This window comes from Mytilus californianus, unplaced genomic scaffold (assembly GCF_021869535.1).
Source record: "Mytilus californianus isolate M0D057914Y unplaced genomic scaffold, xbMytCali1.0.p SCAF_4, whole genome shotgun sequence".
Lineage (NCBI taxonomy): Eukaryota > Metazoa > Mollusca > Bivalvia > Mytilida > Mytilidae > Mytilus > Mytilus californianus.
Window position 1 is genome coordinate 25,889,908 of NW_026262690.1, and position 21,762 is coordinate 25,911,669.

A 21,762-nucleotide genomic window follows, 5' to 3' on the forward strand; every position below is an offset into this window, starting at 1 on the left:
CAAAATTTTTTATAGTGACTGTTTCAAACAAAATTTATTCATAGTGACTGGTCAGAACAAGCATTCTTTATTGTGCTTGGTCAGAACAAGGATTGTTTATACTGAATGATCAGAACAAATATTGTTTATAGTGACTGGTCAAAACAAAAATTGATTAAAGTGACTGGTCAGAATAAGTATTTTTGATAGTGACTGGTCAGAATAGGATTGTTTAAAGTGACTGGTCAGAATAAGCATTGTTTAAAGTGACTGGTCAGAATAAATATTTTTTTTTACTGACTGGTCAGAACAAATATTGTCATAGTGACTAGTTTGAACAAGAATTGTTAAAGAGAGACAAAAGATACCAAAGGAACATTCAAACTCATAAGTTGAAAATAAACTGACAACTCCATGGCTAAAAAGGAAAAAGACCAACAGACAAACAATAGTACACAAAACACAACATAGAAAACTAAAGACTGAGCAACACAAACCCCACCAAAAACTGTAGTCTCAAGTGCTCCAAAATGGTAAGCAGATCCTGCTCCACATGTAGCACCCGTCGTGTTGCTCATGTTAGTACAAACCCGGTAATAAGTCTAATTCGGTAGGTCACATTCTGGTAAAAGTGACTGGTCAGACAAGCACTGTTTATCCTGACGGGTCAGAACAAGCATTGTTGATAGTGACTGGTTAGAACAAACATTTATGATAGTGACTGGTGAGAGCAAGCGTTGTTTAAAGTGACTAGTCAAAACAAGCATGGTTTATAGTGACTGGTTAGATCAAGCATTGTTTATAGTGTTTGGATTGAACAAAATTGTTTATAGTGACTGTTTCAAACAAAATTTATTCATAGTGACTGGTCAGAACAAGCATTCTTTATTGTGTTTGGTCAGAATAAGCATTGTTTATACTGAATGATCAGAACAAATATTGTTTATAGTGACTGGTCAAAACAAGAATTGATTAAAGTGACTGGTCAGAATAAGTATTTTTGATAGTGACTGGTCAGAATAGGATTGTTTAAAGTGACTGGTCAGAATAAGCATTGTTTAAAGTGACTGGTCAGAATAAGCATTGTTTAAAGTGACTGGTCAGAACAAATATTTTTTTTACTGACTGGTCAGAACAAATATTGTCATAGTGACTGGTTGGAACAAGAATTTTTAAAGAGGGGCAAAAGATACCAAAGGGACATTCAAACTCATAAGTCGAAAATAAACTGACAACTCCATGGCTAAAAAGGAAAAAGACCAACAGACAAACAATAGTATACAAAACACAACATAGGAAACTAAAAACTGAGCAACACGAACCCCTGCAAAAACTGTAGTCTCAGGTGCTCCACAATGGCAAGCAGATCCTGCTCCACATGTAGCACCCGTCGTGTTGCTTATGTTAGTACAAACCCGGTAATAAGTCTAATTCGGTAGGTCACATTCTGGTTATAATGACTGATTGGAACAAGAATTGGTTATAGTGACTGGTCAGAACAAGCACTGTTTATCCTGACGGGTCAGAACAAGCATTGTTGATAGTGACTGCTTATTTAAAGTGACTAGTCAAAAACAAGCATGGTTTATAGTGACTGGGTGAATAAAGAAAATAGTGACTGGTTAGATCAAGCATTGTTTATAATGTCTGGATTGAACAAAATTGTTTATAGTGACTGTTTCAAACAAAATTTATTCATAGTGACTGGTCATAACAAGCATTCTTTATTGTGCTTGGTCAGAACAAGCATTGTTTATACTGAATGATCAGAACAAATATTGTTTATAGTGACTGGTCAAAACAAGAATTGATTAAAGTGACTGGTCAAAATTAGTATTTTTGATAGTGACTGGTCAGAATAGGATTGTTTAAAGTGACTGGTCAGAATAAGCATTGTTTAAAGTGACTGGTCAGAACAAATATTTTTTTTACTGACTGGTCAGAACACATATTGTCATAGTGACTGGTTGGAACAAGAATTGTTAAAGAGAGGCAAAAGATACCAAGGGGACATTCAAACTCATAAGTCGAAAATAAACTGACAACTCCATGGCTAAAAAGGAAAAAGACCAACAGACAAACAATAGTACACAAAACACAACATAGAAAACTAAAGACTGAGCAACACGAACCCCACCAAAAACTGTAGTCTCAGGTGCTCCGAAATGGTAAGCAGATCCTGCTCCACATGTAGCACCCGTCGTGTTGCTCATGTTAGTACAAACCCGGAAATAAATCTAATTCGGTAGGTCACATTCTGGTAATAGTGACTGGTTGGAACAAGCATTGTTTATAGTGACTGGTCAGAACAAGCACTGTTTATCCTGACTAATTAAAGTGACTAGTCAAAACAAGCATGGTTTATAGTGACTGGGTGAATAAAGAAAATAGTGACTGGTTAGATCAAGCATTATTTATAGTGTCTGGATTGAACAAAATTGTTTATAGTGACTGTTTCATACAAAATTTATTCATAGTGACTGGTCAGAACAAGCAATTTTTATTGTGCTTGGTCAGAACAAGCATTGTTTATACTGAATGATCAGAACAAATATTGTTTATAGTGACTGGTCAAAACAAGAATTGATTAAAGTGACTGGTCAGAATAAGTATTTTTGATAGTGACTGTTCAGAATAGGATTGTTTAAAGTGACTGGTCAGAATAAGCATTGTTTAAAGTGACTGGTCAGAACACATTTATTTTTACTGACTGGTCAGAACAAATATTTTTTTTACTGACTGGTCAGAACAAATATTGTCATAGTGACTGGTTGGAACAAGAATTTTTAAAGAGGGGCAAAAGATACCAAAGGGACATTCAAACTCATAAGTCGAAAATAAACTGACAACTCCATGGCTAAAAAGGAAAAAGACCAACAGACAAACAATAGTATACAAAACACAACATAGGAAACTAAAGACTGAGCAACACGAACCCCTGCAAAAACTGTAGTCTCAGGTGCTCCACAATGGCAAGCAGATCCTGCTCCACATGTAGCACCCGTCGTGTTGCTTATGTTAGTACAAACCGGGTAATAAGTCTAATTCGGTAGGTCACATTCTGGTTATAATGACTGATTGGAACAAGCATTGGTAATAGTGACTGGTCAGAACAAGCACTGTTTATCCTGACGGGTCAGAACAAGCATTGTTGATAGTGACTGCTTATTTAAAGTGACTAGTCAAAAACAAGCATGGTTTATAGTGACTGGGTGAATAAAGAAAATAGTGACTGGTTAGATCAAGCATTGTTTATAGTGTCTGGATTGAACAAAATTGTTTATAGTGACTGTTTCAAACAAAATTTATTCATAGTGACTGGTCATAACAAGCATTCTTTATTGTGCTTGGTCAGAACAAGCATTGTTTATACTGAATGATCAGAACAAATATTGTTTATAGTGACTGGTCAAAACAAGAATTGATTAAAGTGACTGGTCAGAATAAGTATTTTTGATAGTGACTGGTCAGAATAGGATTGTTTATAGTGACTGGTCAGAATAAGCATTGTTTAAAGTGACTGGTCAGAACAAATATTTTTTTTACTGACTGGTCAGAATAAATATTTTTTTACTGACTGGTCAAAATAAATATTGTCATAGTGACTGGTTGGAACAAGAAGTGTTAAAGAGAGGCAAAAGATACCAAAGGGACATTCAAACTCATAAGTCGAAAATAAACTGACAACTCCATGGCTAAAAAGGAAAAAGACCAACAGACAAACAATAGTACACAAAACACAACATAGAAAACTAAAGACTGAGCAACACGAACCCCACCAAAAACTAGTTTCAGGTGCTCCGAAATGGTAAGCAGATCCTTCTCCACATGTAGCACCCGTCGTGTTGCTCATGTTAGTACAAACCCGGTAATAAGTCTAATTCGGTAGGTCGCATTCTGGTAATAGTTACTGGTTGAAACAAGCATTGGTTATAGTGACCGGGCTGAACAAGCATTATTGATAGAAACTGGTCAAAACAGCAGAACAAGCATTGTTTAAAGTGACTGTTCAGGACAAGCATTGTTAAAGTAACTGGGCGGAAGAAAATTTTTTTATGGTAACTGGTCGGAACAAGCATTGTTCTAAGTAACTTGTGAGAACAACAGAACAAGCATTGTTTATAATGACTGGTCAGAACAAACATTGTTTATCATAGTGACTGGTCGTTGCAAGCATGGCTTATAGTGCCTGGGTGGAACAAGAACTGTTTTCTGTAAATTCAGAAATTATTGCGTTCATTTATTATTGCGATTTTTGAAGATTGGACTAAAATGTGAGATTTATTATTGCGATTTCAGGAATATAGCTATATGTATCGTGTATAAGAATGTGAGTTCCTATTATTGCGATTCTCATCCATTCGCATTAATATTAACCTAGCAATAATTTCTGAATTAACAGTATATTGACTGGTGGAAACAAGCATTGTTTATAGTGACTGGATGGAACAAGAATTGTTTAAAGTGACTGGTCGTACCAGGCATTGTTTATAGTAGCTAGTCAGAACAACAGTAAAAGCATTGTTTATAATGACTGGTCAGAACAAACATTGTTTATAATGTCTGATCAGGACAAGCATTATGTTATTGCGAACCAAATGAAACTTTTCCACAGACTCATCTATTAGTCAATATATTTAAACTTTTGTTAGTTCAATTATCCCATTGAATAAATACAATAGCTATTGTTCTCTGTAGTTTATTCACTGGGACCTTTAAATTTCTTCTAAGAGAAATCCATCACTCATTGGTCAATTTACCTGAGTAAAAAAATTATCTTCTAAATAGATGAAAATATATGTTTCAACTTACAAAGCTGCATGTGATGTTGTATTTATTCAATATCAATAATATATTTATGATAAACTGACCATGGCTAAAAATGAATAAGACAAACAGACAAACAACAGTACACAAACCACATCATAGAAAACCATAGACTGAGCAACACTAACCCCGCCAAAAACTTGGGATGATCTCAGGTGCTCTGGAGGGTAAGCAGATCCTGCTCCACATGTTGCACCTGTCGTGTTGCTCATGTTAGTACAAAGCCAGTGATAAGTCTAAATGAATTGTCAATACCTAATTCATTTATCGAGCAGTAATGTGATTTACACACAAAAATGATGTTGTTTGGGGCTTTATCTGCGGGAACAACATATTTGTCATGGAGGTAGGAAAGGTGTTTTGCAATATTTGGGTCTTTAAAGATTGGTGTATCATTGGTATTCATAGATCCATTCAGCAACACATAGGTATTACTATCCGGTGGCGGCGGCGTGAACTATTTGTATAAAGCTTTATATTTCAGAAGGTAGAAGACCTGGATGCTTCATATCTTGTATGCAGACACCTTATGTTATGAAGTTTCCGTCAATCATATGTCCATATGGGGTGTAGGATGAAATTTGAAAAAAAAGGCAGGACAGGAGTTTTGAGTAAAAAACAAAGGCAGGATGACAATCTATGTGAAAAAAAAGGCAGGACCGAACAGAGTGAAAAATAAAAAGGTAGGACAGATCTGGTTATTGGTTTCTTATTTGAATTGTAATTATTTGGTCAGGTTTTTGACAACCAACTATACGTTATGGGTTTTTTGTGTTTTTAAAGGCAGTATGATGGCTTATAGTTGCTGACATCTGTCATTTGGTCTTTGGATATTAGTTTTATTGGCAATCATACCACATTTTCTTATTTTAATAATGGTCTGATATTTAAAATTGGGCTTCGAACTAGCTTTTTACGAGCACAAATCTGATTCGGTCGTCCCTTTTAAACAGGAACATATATATTGACTGCCACATGATGTGTGCGTGTCCCAACCAAAAGCATGTAGTGATCATTTGTCGTGTAATGTAATTACTAGTTACTTATATATCGTACTGCTATTTGGTTTTTGATCTGTTTAAATTTCTTATTCCTGGTCATTTATAGCTTACTTTACGATTTAGTTGTGTTTATTGTTGAAATCGTGTTAAACTGTAGTTGGTTCATTATCAATCGTACCACATATATCCCTTTTGTAGATAGTTTTAGGGAGAAAATGATTACATCATTGATTGAAAAATTCTAAGCTGGCTTTTAAACTGGAACTGGAAGCATTCTTCAATGTGGCATTTTGTATTGTTTTTTTCACTGTCTGCAGGAGAGTAATAAGGGTTTTTTTCTGGGGTTCTGACAATTTCAGTCTTTCAAGAATTCAATAAGTAGTTCGCTACACACAAAACTGGGTTTAATCCAAACTTGTATTACCAACTTTATTACAAGTGCCTCTCTCTGCCTATTCACTGTGTCTAAACTACCCCGGCAAAAAATGTTTGGACTCGATAGTATCTAATATCCGGTACGGTGACGGACAATCAACAGACAGAGAAAAGGTAGAATTTCTATTTATTTATTTGTTTTTTAATGACATTGAAGAATAAACATACACATATAACTATTTTCGATTGTGTGATGTGATATTTTCTACAACCGTTCTAGATTAATAGAGAAATAAGTAAAAAGGCACATGAAAATGGTGAATTGAGTTAACCTTGCTACGAAATTGTTTAATTTCTTTTTAAATTGTGCACATTGTACGGAAAGAAAAGTACGGAAAGAAAGATATTAACACAGAGATTGCATGGCTAGTCACTATGAGCACCTCAATATTTGCATTTCTGTGCATGGAACGGAAGAAATGGGTCATGTCAAAATGGAAGGACCCTGTTTCGTCAATGTTGTTTATTACACAAGGACCCTGTTTTGTCTCAGTATAGGACCCGGTTTTGTTTTGTTTTGAAACCACAAATTTATGAAAAGCTACATTATAAAAAAAAATGAACGAAAAACAAATATGTAACACAGCAACAAACGACAACCACTGAAATACAGGCTCCTGGCTTGGGACGGGTAAATATATACAGCTTGTGACGGGGTTAAACATCTTAGCGGGATCCCAACCCTCCCCCTAACCTAGGAAATTGGTGTAACAGTACAATATAAGAACGAACTATAAAAATCACTTGAAAAAGGCTTAAGTCATCAGATGGATACAAATAGAAATACATCTCAAAAATGTTTGTTTGTTTTCTATACTACTGTAATGATGTAAAAATAAGAAGATGTGGAATGATTGTGTTACCATATCAATTTATCAAAAGAGTAAGGATAGTATGCTTTACTACACTATACGCTATGTTTACAATATATTTACTCGTTCGTTCATCCATTGACGGACAGTGAGAGAAAAAGCTCCGTTTTGAAGGCCGTACTTTGACCTATAATGGTTTACTTTTACAAATTGTGACTTGGATTGAGAGTTGTCTCATTGGCACTCATACCACATCTTCTTATATCTATTAGAACGTTTTGGATATCTCAAATCAAAATGGTTGCCTTTCGAACGTGTATTTTATGTCCGCTTCGAAATACACAAGTTCTAAACTTCCCCATTAGAAACAAAATAATTCTATCATGCCATGCTCTACGCTCATTTTAACATAGGTAGGCATTATATTTGTCAACATTTTATACCTGGCTAACGCTTGGTTTAAAAATTTTAACAAATATAATGCCTTCCTATGTTAAAATGGGCATTGAGCATGACATGAAAGAATTATTTCTTTTTATAAATAAAAGTTGGTTTGCAACATTATAACGTCTAATATCTTCGTCTTCGTAGAACAACCTAATTGGCAATTTAGCCCGTGAAAAATGACAATGAGACAGCTTTCCATCAGAGACCAAATGACGTAAAAGTTAACAAATACAGAACACCGTATGGCATCCAACAATGAGAAACGCCCATACGGCATAGCAAGCTAAAAAAGGCCCCGAAATGAAAACTGTAAAAAAAACTAATGTGAAAACTAACGACCTAGATTTATGTACAAAATAAAAAACGAATAACAAATACATGTATGAAATACAGCAACAAAAGACAACAACCTATTTACAGGCTCCTAGAAACGGTACTGGCACATACAGAATGACGGGGTTGAACGTGTAAGCCCCCCCCCCCCCCGCTCCCCCTCCAAAAAAAACTGGTATAACAGCACAACATATGAGCAAACTATAAAATTCAGTGAGTTGAAAAAGGCTTAACTCATTTGATTACAGAGCCCCTGTAGTAAATATGCGATTGGCGGCTGTCTCTGTTTTTTTAGTCTTTTATTAAATTTTAGGTTGGTATACGATATAGTTACATTATATCAGTGGCGGATCCAGGGGAGTAGAGGGAGAACGCAGACCCCCCCCCCCCCTTTTGGTGGCTAGAAATAATTGTTTTATCATGTTTTTTACGATTTATATATGATTTTTTATTTAGCATAAAATCGTTAAAAAAAAGTTCCCCTTGCTACGCTTGGCGGTATAAAATCCGTTTATGAATACGCCCCTTTAAAAAATCATGGCCTCGGTCCGCCCTTGCATATTGACAATTCTAAACTTGACCAAATTGCTTAAATTGCAGAACATTTGTCAATGTACGATGATCATTATACAATGAAGAGATAAACCTATATATAATAGTTGTACTATATAGGGCAGTTGTTAACAACTTGATTCTAGTGCATTAAAGAATTTGTTAATGTTAAAAAAAAAAGAAAAAAAAGAGAGATAAAACATCGTCTATTTATAAAAATTACTAATCAAATAATCATTATTGCAATTTCCGGATGGCCTAAGACTTTTATACTAATTTATACTTAGTATTATTGTAACAAGGAGGGGTAAACAGATTTTAAACGCACTATTATTGTGATCCTTTGCGCCGCATGGAAATTCCTTTTCTTGGGCGATTCTGCATGCACATACATTTGTCTTATTCTCTTGCTTTATAATGAACGTTTAGTTTCAGAATATTTATTTTCAAACGACTATACTGTCTTCCATTTAAGTAGAGCGAACACTAAGATAACCATCTTGTTGTCCCAGAAAATCCCATATCAAATGTGCGTCCTTAAATTTCCAAAGCCGTACGCTAATTAAGTTTGAACACTTAAATTTGCATAGATGATATAAAAAAATCTAATTCCGTTTCAAAACCTTCACTTCTTTTTAATTTTTCCTTTTTTTTTTATATACAAAACAAAATTGAAATTTGCTTTGTTCTAATATAGCAGGAATTCAAGTGTTTACGGAAAAGGTTATAAGTTATCCTCTGAAAGAAAATGTTTTTCAACGATCCCTCAAACTGCTGTTGAACGCCATATTTTAATTTTCGTCATGCGATTATGCATTATTTTCTATGACAAAACCGGGTCTGCTTTGTGAAATTTATGGACAAAACTGGGTCGTACACATTGACAAAACCGGGTGCTTCAATTTTGACATGACCCACTTCTTTCATTCCATGCACAGACATGTAAATATTGAGGCGATCATAGTGAAAAGTCTTGACATCTCCGCGTTAATATCTTTCTTTCCATACAATGTGCTCAATTTAAAGAGAAATTAAACAAATTCGAGGCAGGGTTCACTCAATTCACCATTTTGATGTGCCTTTTTACTTATTTCTCCATAAATCTAGAACGGTGGTAGAAAATATTACATCACACTATCGAAAATAGTTATATGTGTATGTATATTCTTCAATATCATTAAAACAACATATAAATAAACAGAATTTCTACATTTCTCTGTCTGTTGATTGTCCGTCACCGTACCGGACATTAGATACTATTGAGTCAAAACATTTTTCGCCGGGGTAGTTTAAATACAGTGCTATTGCAATTTATTAAAAATATACCAAATTGCAATTTGTTTCATCAAATCAAACTGTTCAGATATTTCACCAAACTGCTGTAGAAGAACTATTCAAGTCATCAATGTAACTCTGCATGCTAAAGGCTTTCACAATACTAATTACTACATTTTTGGCAATGTTGAATTATTTAATGTTCTTATTAAGCTATTAGTTTTTGCTATTCAACGTTTTTTATTATAGTTTTCAGGTTTAATAATAGAAAGCCTATAAGGAGTCATCTGACAATATTTTATTACAAGACTGTACTCGATGTTGGACGTGTACTGATTGATATTTTAGTCTTACATACATGATTTTTTTTCATTAGTTGGTACTGGCTTTGAACTAGCTGTCAGTAACTGCGAGTACTCTCAAATCTTACTTAGTGTCTTTTTGTTTTTGGGATGTATAAGTACCTATCCACGTCCACTGTGTGTTTTTGTTAGATGTATTTCTATTTGTATCCATCTGATGAGTTGAGCCTTTTTCCAACTGTTTTTATAGTTTGTTCTTATGTTGTACTGTTGCACCACTGTCCAAGGTTAGGGGAGGGTTGAGCGCTCACAAACATGTTTAAGCCCGCCACATTCTTTATGTGCCTGTCCCAAGTCAGGAGCCTGTAGTTCAGTGGCTGTCATATTTGGGGGGGGGGGGGGAGGGGGGGGGGGGGCTAGGATGAAAAATTGTGTCCTGAATTTTTTTTTTTTAGTTGTAATCTCTGTCCTGCATTTTTATTTTTCACTCTATTCGGTCCCGTCTTTTTTTGTTGTTTATCCTGACTTTTTTTTAAATAAATTGTCATCCTGCCTTTTTTTTTTACTCAAAACTCCTGTCCTGCCTATTTTTTTTCAAATTTCATCCTAGCCCCCCCTAAAAATCAAATGGTAGCTCCCTTAGTTTCCTCAATTGAATTATTTCATATTTTTCATGACTGGGCTTTTTATAGCCGCCCATACAGTATGGGTTTTTCTCATTGTTGAAGGCCATACGGTTGCCTATAATTGCTTACATCCACTTCATTTGAACTTATGTGGATAGTTGTCTCATTGCCAATCATACCACATCTTATTTATATATAGGTAGATCTTTATATAATTACATTCTGAAAATTTTTGTCCTGGTTATTTTCCGTTTTAGTTTTCAACACAACAGACAAAACTTGCATTTTACCCTTTTGTTCTATTTTATTTTAGCCATGTCTTCCTTATTGATTGGCAGGCAGGGTCATCGGACACTCTTTTAAACCAGAAATACCAAGGATGATTGTAGTTGTTTGGTTCAAACTGGCATAGTAGCTTTAGATAAGATTTAAGTTAACGGACATCTAGTGATAGTAACAGCACACAATGGCTCTTTGGTTCAGGTGAGCTAAGAATAGGTAAAATTCATCCTTCAATGGCAGATAACTCTATGAAGGTCAATTGACAATTTCGTCCAAGTTGACTTATTTTCATATCTTATTATGCTATTTACAATTCCTCAATTATAGTTTCTGCAAGTAATGCAGAATAATTTGTGAAAAACACTTTCAAAAGCAATAACTCGTTTCTCTTTATCTACTCGAGTTTTCCCCAAAAATGGATAAAATCATCCTTCAGGGGCAATAATCAGGGGTTAATTGATAATTGTCAATTTTTCTCCTCAACTTTTTTCTTGAGAAAACTGAAATATTTGCTAGACGGCTGTGCAATAAGTTCAAGATACGCCCATTTTAAGCATATTTAAAGTAGAAACAGTTGGGTAAAAAAAATTAAAAATTGACCAACTTTTAACCGCCCTCTTTCCCTTGTTTTTCCAACAAATAAGGCTTATAGTTTATGTATGCGGCTATAATGCGCACATGTATGGAAACTGAATCGTTCTTAGATTTGATTTCCAAAAGTGAAAATGGTGAAATATAATCTCTTTTTGGTGTAACCATGGCAGCAATCTGCATTTATTTGATACAACATATTGCAAAAAGGTGATGAAAATGTCACAAAACTCCCCAAAATTTGGTCTAAAGTAGAATTTACTACTGCTTTTTTTTTAACCTTGACTACCCATATTGGTCTCGCAGAATTTCATTCTGTTTGATAAATACCTTTTCAGAAACTATTGACATTTATCTATCAAGAGGCCATAAAAATTAATTGACAAGTTCGAGCATAAAATATTTGTTGGAAATCACTACAATAATTTCTGGACCATTGGCCAGTATGGATGTGAAATATGGATTGTCAAACAGAAAATGGCCTATAAAACATGCAAATAAAAAAATACTGTGTACATGGGACACAGATGCCCTGGCTTGTAAATATGCACGAGTAACTCGAGATTGATAAAAGTGATGCTACCATATTTGAACTTGACCTGTGTTTGTTAGTAATAAGCATTGTGTATAGGTTTCAGAACATTTGGTTGTGGCAAAGTAGTTAGAGTATGGAAACTGCAAATTTGTCCGTTTATAAACAGACATAACTTGCAGTGGGGGCAAAAAATTGGTAAAACTATGTTCTTTTTTTAGCCAAGTCTGCCATGTTGGTTGGCAGGGGGATCATTGGATTTACTTTTTTTAAACTAGATACCCCAATTATGATTGTGGTCAAGTTTGGTTAAATTTTGCCCAGTAATTTCAGAGGAGCAGATTTTTTAAAGTTAACTGTCCCAGGTTAGGGGAGGGTTGGGCGCCCTATAACATGTTTAACCCCGCCACATTCTGTGTGTGCCTGTAATTCAGTGGTTGTCGTTTGTTGCTGTATAACATATTTGTTTTTCGTTCAATATTTTTTACATAAATCAGGCCGTTAGTTTTCTGGTTTGAATAGGTTTACATTTGTCATTTCGGGGCCTTTTATAGCTGACTGCGGTATGGGCTTTCTCATTGTTGAAGGCCGTAAGGTGACCTATAGTTGTCTCATTATCAATCATACCACATCTTCTTATTTTTATATTGATGACAACAAATACAAACTTGAAAGTGATGAGAAAAGCTCACTTGGCCCTTTTAAAAAAATTTGATAACATTATTCAATGTAAAACGAGCGTTGTAAATTTCAAACTATCAGCAAACAGGAAGTGGCTGAAAAGCAGATGTAAATAAAATGCTCCGCTGGGTACAGCTTGATACGACCGCAGAGGTCAAACCCTGAACAGTTGGGGCAAGTATGGACACAACATTCAAGCTTGATACAGCACTGAATTTGGATTGTGATTAAATATTTGACACAGCATAGGTTTCTGACACAGAATGAATGTGGTCTAAGAACTTAATTTTTTTTAATTTACCTATTCAAACCATATAATTATTATTTGCTTTTATATATAAATCAGAAATAACCAACTTAAAATGGAAAATTTTAAAGAAAAAAAAGGAAAAACAAATCCCCCCCCCCCCCAATTTTTTGATCCCCCTTATGATTCATCACCCCCAAACTCAATCCCAGCCTTCCCTTTGTGGTATGGTACCTTGCAGTCCAATTTCAGAGAGATCCATACACTTGAACACAAGTTATTGTCTGGAAACTAGAAAAATGCTTGTTTTTTGGCCCCAAATTCCTAAACGTTTAGGGCAATTACCCCCAAACTCAAACCCAGCTTTCCCTTTGTGATATGGAACCTTGTGGTACAATTTCATAAAGATCCATACACTTACACACAAGTTATTGTCCTGAAACTAGAAAAATGCTTGATTTTTTGCCCCTTATTTGCCCCCAATTCCTAAAATTTTGAGGCAATTACCCCCAAAATCAATCCCAGCCTTCCCTTTGTGGTATGGTACCTTGCAGTACAATTTCAGAGAGATCCATACACTTGAACACAAGTTATTGTCTGGAAACTAGAAAAATGCTTATTTTTGGCCCCTTATTCCTAAACGTTTAGGGTAATAACCCCCAAACTCAATTCCAGCTCTCCCTTTGTGATATGGAACCTTGTAGTACAATTTCATAAAGATCCATACACTTACACACAAGATATTGTCATGAAAATAGAAAAATGCTTGTTTTTTGCCCCTTTTTTGGCCCCCAATTCCTAAAATTTGGAGGCAATTACCCCCAAAATCAATCCCAGCATTCCCTTTGTGATATGGAACCTTGTGGTACAATGTCAGAGAGATCTATAGACTAACACACAAGTTATGTCTGGAAGTTACAAAAATGCTTATTTTTGGCCCCTTATTCCTAAAGGTTTTGGGTAATTACCCCCAAACTCAATTCCAGCTTTCCCTTTGTGATATGGAACCTTGTAGTAAAATTTCAGAAAGATCCATACACTTACACACAAGTTATTGTCATGAAACTAGAAAAATGCTTGTTTTTTGCCCCTTTTTTGGCCCTTAATTCCTAAAATTTTGAGGCAATTACCCCCAAAATCAATCCCAGCATTCCCTTTGTGATATGGAACCTTGTGGTACAATGTCAGAGAGATCTATACACTAACACACAAGTTATGTCTGGAAGTTACAAAAATGCTTATTTTTGGCCCCCAATTCCTTAACTGTTGGTACCATAACCCCCAAAATCAATCCCAACCTTCCTTTTGTGGTATTGAACCTTATGGTAAAATTTCATAGAGATCCTTTCACTGAAATTAAAGTTAGAGTGCGAAAACCAATGTGTCTTCGGACGACGACGCCAACGACGCCAACGTCATACCAATATACGACCTAAAAATTTTTTTTGCGGTCGTATAAAAATTGCTCATAAGCTACAACTCAACATTATCAAGCTGTAGTACTTAAAAGTCATTCCCTTAGTTTTCTACCCAAGGTATTTAGGACGGACAGACAGAGTCAAGCGGTTTCTAGACCTGCTCTCACTGTTGGTGATGCAGGTAAAAATAACCCCCTTCACTACATTTAACACAACGTAGAATGCTTGAAGATAGGAAAGTCACCACACTATATATAAATATGGAGATCTAACAAAAGGCTATGAAATTCACATAACAATTTTTGAGTCTTTTTTTCTTTATTTTATACTCTTGATGGATACATCATCTACAACAAAAAAAAAACATCGATAATAAACATGTGAATGTAAACTAAGTTGAATTTATATCAATGCACTGCTGAAAATCATTCTGAGGCATAGTTTTAACAAACATATTACATTGTAGATGATTAAGAGTATTTAAAATATATATCAGGTCTTGGAACAGACTCAGATTTTTGTTAAGTCATACTTCAGGCCACATGCTTTCATGAGGAATTTAAAAAAAAAACTGTCCTCAATGCTCACTTTTGTATATTTCATTCCAAATATTAAATGAATAGATAATAAAGATGCATAATGAACTAAATACATAGAAATTACATGATGTTTAAATTGTCATTTTGAAATCTATGTATCAGTATGGTTATAGCTAAATGCAAGTTTTTCTCTTGTAGTTTAATCTGGTTACTGTTGAATTTTAAACCCCACCACATTCTGTATGTGATTGTCCCAAGTCAGAAGCCTGTAATTCAGTGGTTGTTGTTCTTACAATTGTCATTTCTGGGCCTTTTATAACTTGTTATTCAGTATGAGTTTTGCTCAATTGTTGAAGGCCATACAGTGACCTTTAATATAAGTTTGTCTCTGGTGGAGAGTTGTCTCGTTGGCAGTCATACCATATATTATTATTACAATAACAGCACTAAATTCAAAGCACATTAAAATATATTTCCCTTTCTTGATTAATGACTGTTACCATTGTTATATCTCTAGGCAAAAAAAAATATGTCGGTTTCCTACCTCCAACCAGTTTAAAATAAGGTCAGTAGTGATTTTATTTTATTCTTTATTATTATCTTGTCCATGTTAACCATATTCAGAAAAATTTCATGTTTTTTACCGAGTTTGGTCCAATTTTACACTTATGCATTTGGTAATTTGCGCATGACTGATAATATGTTTATAATTTTGATTGTTTTGACAAGTTCTACACTCGATTTACGTCGATCTGATTACAAATTTGAGAGCATCATCCAGTGGAAAATTGATTCGTAGACAAATAAGAAGGCTCTCAATGCTTTTTCTTAAATAATTTTTTGGAAAGGAAGTATACTATTTTAAGGTCTGTGATCAAACTTAGGGTCAGACTGAAGGCAGGAAACAAGCATATATATTTTTTGGCCTAATAAACATAATGGTTGAAAATTAACAATTTCATGTTTCAAGGCAATTCCGTCAAATTTCCTTGTCTGCAGAAATAGTCAAATCCATGTATTGCCTATGGAAATGTACTAATCAAATTACAAATTCTTTACAGGATTTTTCTGAATTTTGACTAAAATTTCTTTTAACAATGACTGCTAGATTTGATGATGGTTGGTGTATCATTGATACCCTGCATATGGGTCTTCGAAATTTAAAATGTGAAGTGCACAACTTTCTGTAAAATGATCTAGGCGTTGCAGTAGTTCAGGCCAAAGTAATAGTTGTTCTAAACAGATCCTTTTTGAGCTTTGACTCTTACAAATTTCCAAATAAAACTGAGGGAAATCTTTTTTTTATAACCATAAAAATTTCAAATTTCAAATAACTCATGACAAAACAAATGTTCTTGATGTTCTCAATCAAGTACAAGCATACGCATTTGTGAATAGTGGACTTCTAGAAACTAGACTCAAGAGACCAGCCTTTTTCATTATTAAGAATGATATAAAAAAGAAAAGGATAAAGGAAGAGATGTTTGCCCTACCAACTCTGGACCAAACTGCAATCCTGTTTGGCTATATGAACTCCATAAATCAATGCAAAGCAAAATTAAAATAGAACCTCAATTTCACTTCCTATAGAAGAAACTCTGCAAGAGTTGTCTGTTCAGTGGTCAAATTGATCATGAACAACAAAAGATTGACAAGAAAAACTAGGATATGCAACCAGATCTCGAACTATTTTTTGACATTCCCTAAATAGTTTATAACTTTTTTAATAGATATATTTAAGGTACCTACCACTCTTACTCTTCTACCCATGGCAACAGATGGCAAGTTTTTCTTGAACTTTGCCCTCACCATTCCACTGTTTCCATGTGATCTGGTTATTTTGCCCCAGATCACCCTAATACGACTAGCCTTCTCGTGTCCTGGGCAGGCAGTCCTCCTGTTAAAACAAATAGAAGTCTGTTATAGAAAAAAGAAATGATATCAGTCTGTATCATATATGCTAAAGCATATTTCCTATCAATATTTGATTCGAATCACACAAACACATACATCCCTTATTATTTAAGAAAATAATTCACGCATGCCATAGATTTGATGGACATGTTCACATAACCTGGGTGGTTATATTCCAATTTTATTCCAAGCGTCGACAAATATAACAACCAATGTAATTTAAATCAACAGGGATTAAACTCTACAAAAAGTCCTAGGAAAATTAATAAACAGCTGCGCCTTGAGCGCATGATACGCCCGTCGCATTTTCAAAGAATAAAGTTCAATCACTTCTCAATGACATATCAGAAATTTATGAAAATGAAAGGGAGCTTTTGATTAGCCACTTTCGCTATTGACATTTTCTGACTACTGCTAACAGTAACTTCCTGAACAGTTAGGACAATTACCCCCAAAATCAATAGCAACCTTCCTTTTGTGGTATGGAATCCTGTGGTACAATTTCAGAGATCCATACACTTATACTCAAGTTATTGTCTGGAAACCAAATGTCTTTGGACAAAGACATGACCGCCATTAGGTTATACAGTCGCAACAAATTTTTTGACAGTCGTATAAAAATAAATTAAGTGTTTTTTTTAATTTGGGAAAGCAATTGTTCTTAATTCTAATATGACAAGCTATATATCGTCAACTAGTATAATCACAGTATATCTACTTTTAGGGCAAATGCATTAATATACCAATTTAGCTGTTCTGCATTAGGTCCACCTTATTTATATGACCACGTAAACTCAATTTGCAACAGTATTACCCAGGTTTTATGAAGGCCAAACTTCAAATAGGGTTATCTCTCTTCTATTAAATGCAAAATAAATAAATCAGTCAGTTTCAGTTATTTCGGTGTAAAATTTCATAAAATGAAAATCTTGTGAAATGTTACTGTCTTTGGCAACTTTACAAGGTGATGTCATATGTATGCCTCTGGTGTCAAATGTAATCACCAGGCATTTTCAGGCTTCTTGTATGCCTCAGAATGTAATAAAGTTAGAAAAAAAAAGATTATTTGTCCTATTAGAATCAGAATTGAAATAATTTTCAACATTTTGGTTTAAAGCATACCTTCTTCCTTTGTAAACATAAGCACATCGTTTGCCAAGGTAAAATGGTACATCATTTAGGCTTGTAACACCTTCAATCCTAAGAAGTGCAGTGTTTTCATGCTGGTTACGTAATCCTCTCTTGTAACCAGTGAAGACAGCTTTACAGTAAAGTCTGAAATAAAAAAAAATAACGGTAAATGGTAATCATCAAAATGACAAGATCATATATATATATATATTATAGTAAACATGCACACGTTACCTATTGTATGTAATTCATGCATATCAATATAAGGGAGGTTAATCACTTTCTGGCAATCATTTTTGATACTGCATGGTTAAAAAAAAAACTGGAATATATTTTTGGGTAAAATTCTAACCAATGCATTTGTTTTTACAAATGACTGAATTTTTAAATCATCACGATAATATTCATCAAATGAAAAACAAGAGTGCACACGCTGAAATGTCTCGCCTTCTTTACTAATCATTGATATTATGTTGATAGTCCTAAATATAAAGCTTTATTACAACTTTCACACAAACTTAACATTAACCAAGTAAACAAAGTATGAAGCATCCAGACCTTCCACCTTCTAAAATATAAAGCTTTTAAGAAGTTAGCTAACTCCGCCGCCGCCGGATCACTATCCCTATGTCGAGCTTTCTGCGACAAAAGTCGCAGGCTCGACAAAAAATCATCAATTGGTCAACAAATTCAATGCAATGATTTGTAATAAAAAAGTTTAAAAAATGTGTAAATGAATTTATGTGCGGTATGCAGAATGAATTTGATTATGCAATAATTTTATGAGGATTTTATATAGGTTGTATAACTAAATTTGCCTTTAAACTGTTTGGTGGTCAGTATATAAGCTAATTGCTCGGGTTTTAAGTTCTAGAGGACTGGGTAGTGACCACACTAACACACTTAGTATATATAGGTAGAGGTTTAATTTTGTTTACTTTGTTTTTATAATTTTACATAGTACAGTATTTACATGAGTTTGTTTCATTTTGTAGATTATTTTGTTACAGAACATGACATTGTTCAAGATTCTGACAGGCAGTGTATCTTGTGTTGTTTTGATGGGACTCTTACGGCAGACAATATTGTATTTAAGAATAAAATTTGAGGTGGTCACTGCACCATTCAGTAACCAAGCTTGTGTTTGTTCTATTGAACTTAGAAAGTAAAGTCTATTGTTGAAGTGTACATAATTGAATGTGCAATTATATGTATACATATTTTCAAAACAGATGGAGCATGTAAGCACATAAATACCACCGTGTATCATCGGTACAGCGGATATAGGTACTAACCAAGAGGGCGAGATCAATTTTGACCTGACACGGTAAGAAAATCTTCGTTTTGTTTACATAATATCAATGTGTACTTCAATCTAAACATAATTGTTGTTTTAAGAAATGATTTGGTCGTAGGTTGATGATTAGAGAAGTCTCATTATTTTCCCAAAACAAGAACGCTTACTTAAAACATGTGCAAATACTTGTGAAAGAATTTGGCGCTAGTCTCATCCGATATGATTCTATATTCATTGCAACTCTTTTTCTAATAGAAGGGGCACTGTGTGTGCGTAATAAGTATAGCTGTTTCAATAATTAGCATTGAAATCTTTCATACTTGTTATTTTTCGATATTTTATTTCGAAAAGAAGCGTTTTGTGTACGATGTATAGCTGACCACATAAATCCTTCTGTACGGTGCATAGTTAAGTGAATGTACGGTATATAGCTTTTCCACACTTGTTTATTACCCAAAATGTTTCATGGAATGAGTTATCACAGGTAGGTTTATGATTGGTAACTATTACTTTTGCCCTGTGTAAGCTTTCATTCCGATAAAACATGTAAATGGCTCGACAACTCTATCAAAATTGAAAGTTCGTGTTGACATTCACAACTATTAGCGCATGTAAAAGTTTATTATTCTTATAAAATAAAAGTTGTCTTATAAATAGGAAAAAATAGATGCAAAAATTATTTGGGAGCAGGAATTTCAGATGTTGAGAAATGTAAACTGAATGTAGATAAAGCAAAACAAAGATTTTCTTACTGTGTCAGGGAAAAATCGATCATGCCCCGCTTGGTTAGTACCTATATCCGCTGTACCGATGATACACGGTGAATACTTTGTTTGGTTAAACAAAGTGCATTAAAACATAATAAATAATGCTAAATATTCATCAGTACAAGATCTAGGATTATATATCACTTTGTACATACCCAGTGATTTTGCTAGCGCTCGTCATTTTCGTCATTTACGAAATGGTTTTCAAAATGACGACAGTATTCCAAATCAATTTCGTCACTTAAATTTGGAAAGAGTAAAAATATTTTCGCATGAAAATACTATAATTCTACCGGTCTTATTGTCTCTGACAAGTTTATGACCCTCAACTAATTAACATTTACAACAGGTGTTATAAGTTGTGATTACAGATAATCCGCTTATCGCCATTGGATGGGTCACTAATCCGTTAATTATTTATCAACCTCAAAATTGATCATCAATATAATTATTTTCCTCAGTAAAATCAGTCAGTCGGCATTTCAATTTCAATTTCAATATTTATCAAACGAGCACAATTTGCAGTTCGTTTGTCATAGTTTCGTCATTTGAGTTTTCCCTCGAACAGTTCACATTTTAATTTCAATATTTCTCAAACGATCACAATTTGCAGTTCGCTTGTCGTAGTTTCGTCAAATGAACGTATTTTCGTCATATTTGATATAACTTTTAATCAAAAACTTTCGACAATTTCGATTAAAAAGAACTTTATTCATAACATTCAGAAATGTTTTCACGAGTCAAACAGGTGCTTCCTTTACTATGAACTGCCCATGCGCGAAAGTATTCTTATGAATTTAAAGACACTAAAACGTAAAATACGAAATAATTCAGTATCAAACTAAACGAGAGACAAATATAGTTCTTATTTAGCAAATTTAATTTAAAAAATGATAATTTCCTGCCAATCCGTAGATGAATCCGGATTCATTCTGAATTTATTATCCACTTGTCACTTCCCGTTTTCATTTCATTTGGAATTGAAAGTAAACGTGATCTATTCATGATAAATTTACAATTTAAAGTCATTAGAATTGTTCTAATAAGGATTTGTACAAATCCTTGGTTCCAACTTTATAGAATTAATTGTATATATCGCTTTAAAACGTTTTTAAGGATAATGAGTATGAATAATGCAGTGAAATAGTCCTTACAAGTTCATTTATGCTGTGATTCCTGGTTTAAAAAAAATGGATCCCAACTTTTGCTGATTAGGAATGTACCCTGAAACTAACTGAAGTGAAATTGTGAACTAGATTTCTAGGTCTTATATCCTAATCTTCATATTAAAGTGCCACATCAGTCAAATCATGCAGTAACTGCCTAGTATGCCTATGTCCTTCGAAGACAAAGTCTGACAAAGATGTATAGATAGTAATATACATCCTAGGTCCCTTGCTGCTACCCAAAATAAGGTTGATTTTCATCCTGTGCAAAAGTGACTAAAGCCCACAAAATCCTAGCTTAAACCCTGAACATACCTTCCTGATTTTTTAGGGGGATTTGGTGCTGCCTCTGTCATTTTGGTCAGTCACCTGTAATAAATAAATTGTATTTTATGAAATAAAGCTAGCGCATGTATTACAATAAAAGATCAGCATATTCTGCAGTCTTCATCACAGCCAGAGGAACATTTTTTGCATATACATGTATGTAGTGTTGGTACTCTCTCTTTTTTTTAAGTACATATTGATCCTTATATATATGAAAGCTTGGATTATACGACTACGCAAACTGTCGTTAAACCTAGGAGTAATATTGAGTGCTCCAGAAA

The 21,762-nt window shown here is 34.2% G+C and overlaps 1 protein-coding gene and 1 long non-coding RNA gene across 2 annotated transcripts; one reads left to right on the top strand and one right to left on the bottom strand.

Annotated features, from left to right (window-relative positions):
- The first annotated feature begins 13,084 nt into the window (after window positions 1–13,084).
- On the top strand, window positions 13,085–14,514 carry LOC127737796 (uncharacterized). Its single transcript, XR_007999817.1, has 2 exons — window positions 13,085–13,564; window positions 13,876–14,514. It is a non-coding gene; the product is annotated as an uncharacterized LOC127737796 (long non-coding RNA).
- Window positions 14,515–14,639: 125 nt separating this feature from the next.
- Window positions 14,640–21,560, bottom strand: LOC127737793 (60S ribosomal protein L35a-like). Its single transcript, XM_052248713.1, has 4 exons — window positions 21,470–21,560; window positions 17,916–18,068; window positions 16,629–16,776; window positions 14,640–14,687 (listed from the first exon to the last, which is right to left on the bottom strand). The coding sequence occupies exons 1-4, from the start codon at window positions 21,508–21,510 to the stop codon at window positions 14,664–14,666; spliced, it is 366 nt and encodes a 121-aa protein (XP_052104673.1). The 5' UTR covers window positions 21,511–21,560; the 3' UTR covers window positions 14,640–14,663.
- Window positions 21,561–21,762: the final 202 nt, after the last annotated feature.

Excerpts from the sequence above, each read along its gene's own strand:
- LOC127737793 (XM_052248713.1), bottom strand. The coding sequence starts at position 21,510 with ATGACAGAGGCAGCACCAAATCCCCCTAAAAAATCAGGAAG. Across the intron at positions 18,069-21,469 it reads CCCCCTAAAAAATCAGGAAG|ACTTTACTGTAAAGCTGTCT; the intron begins GTATGTTCAGGG and ends TTTTTATTTCAG. Across the intron at positions 16,777-17,915 it reads TATGTTTACAAAGGAAGAAG|GAGGACTGCCTGCCCAGGAC; the intron begins GTATGCTTTAAA and ends TTGTTTTAACAG.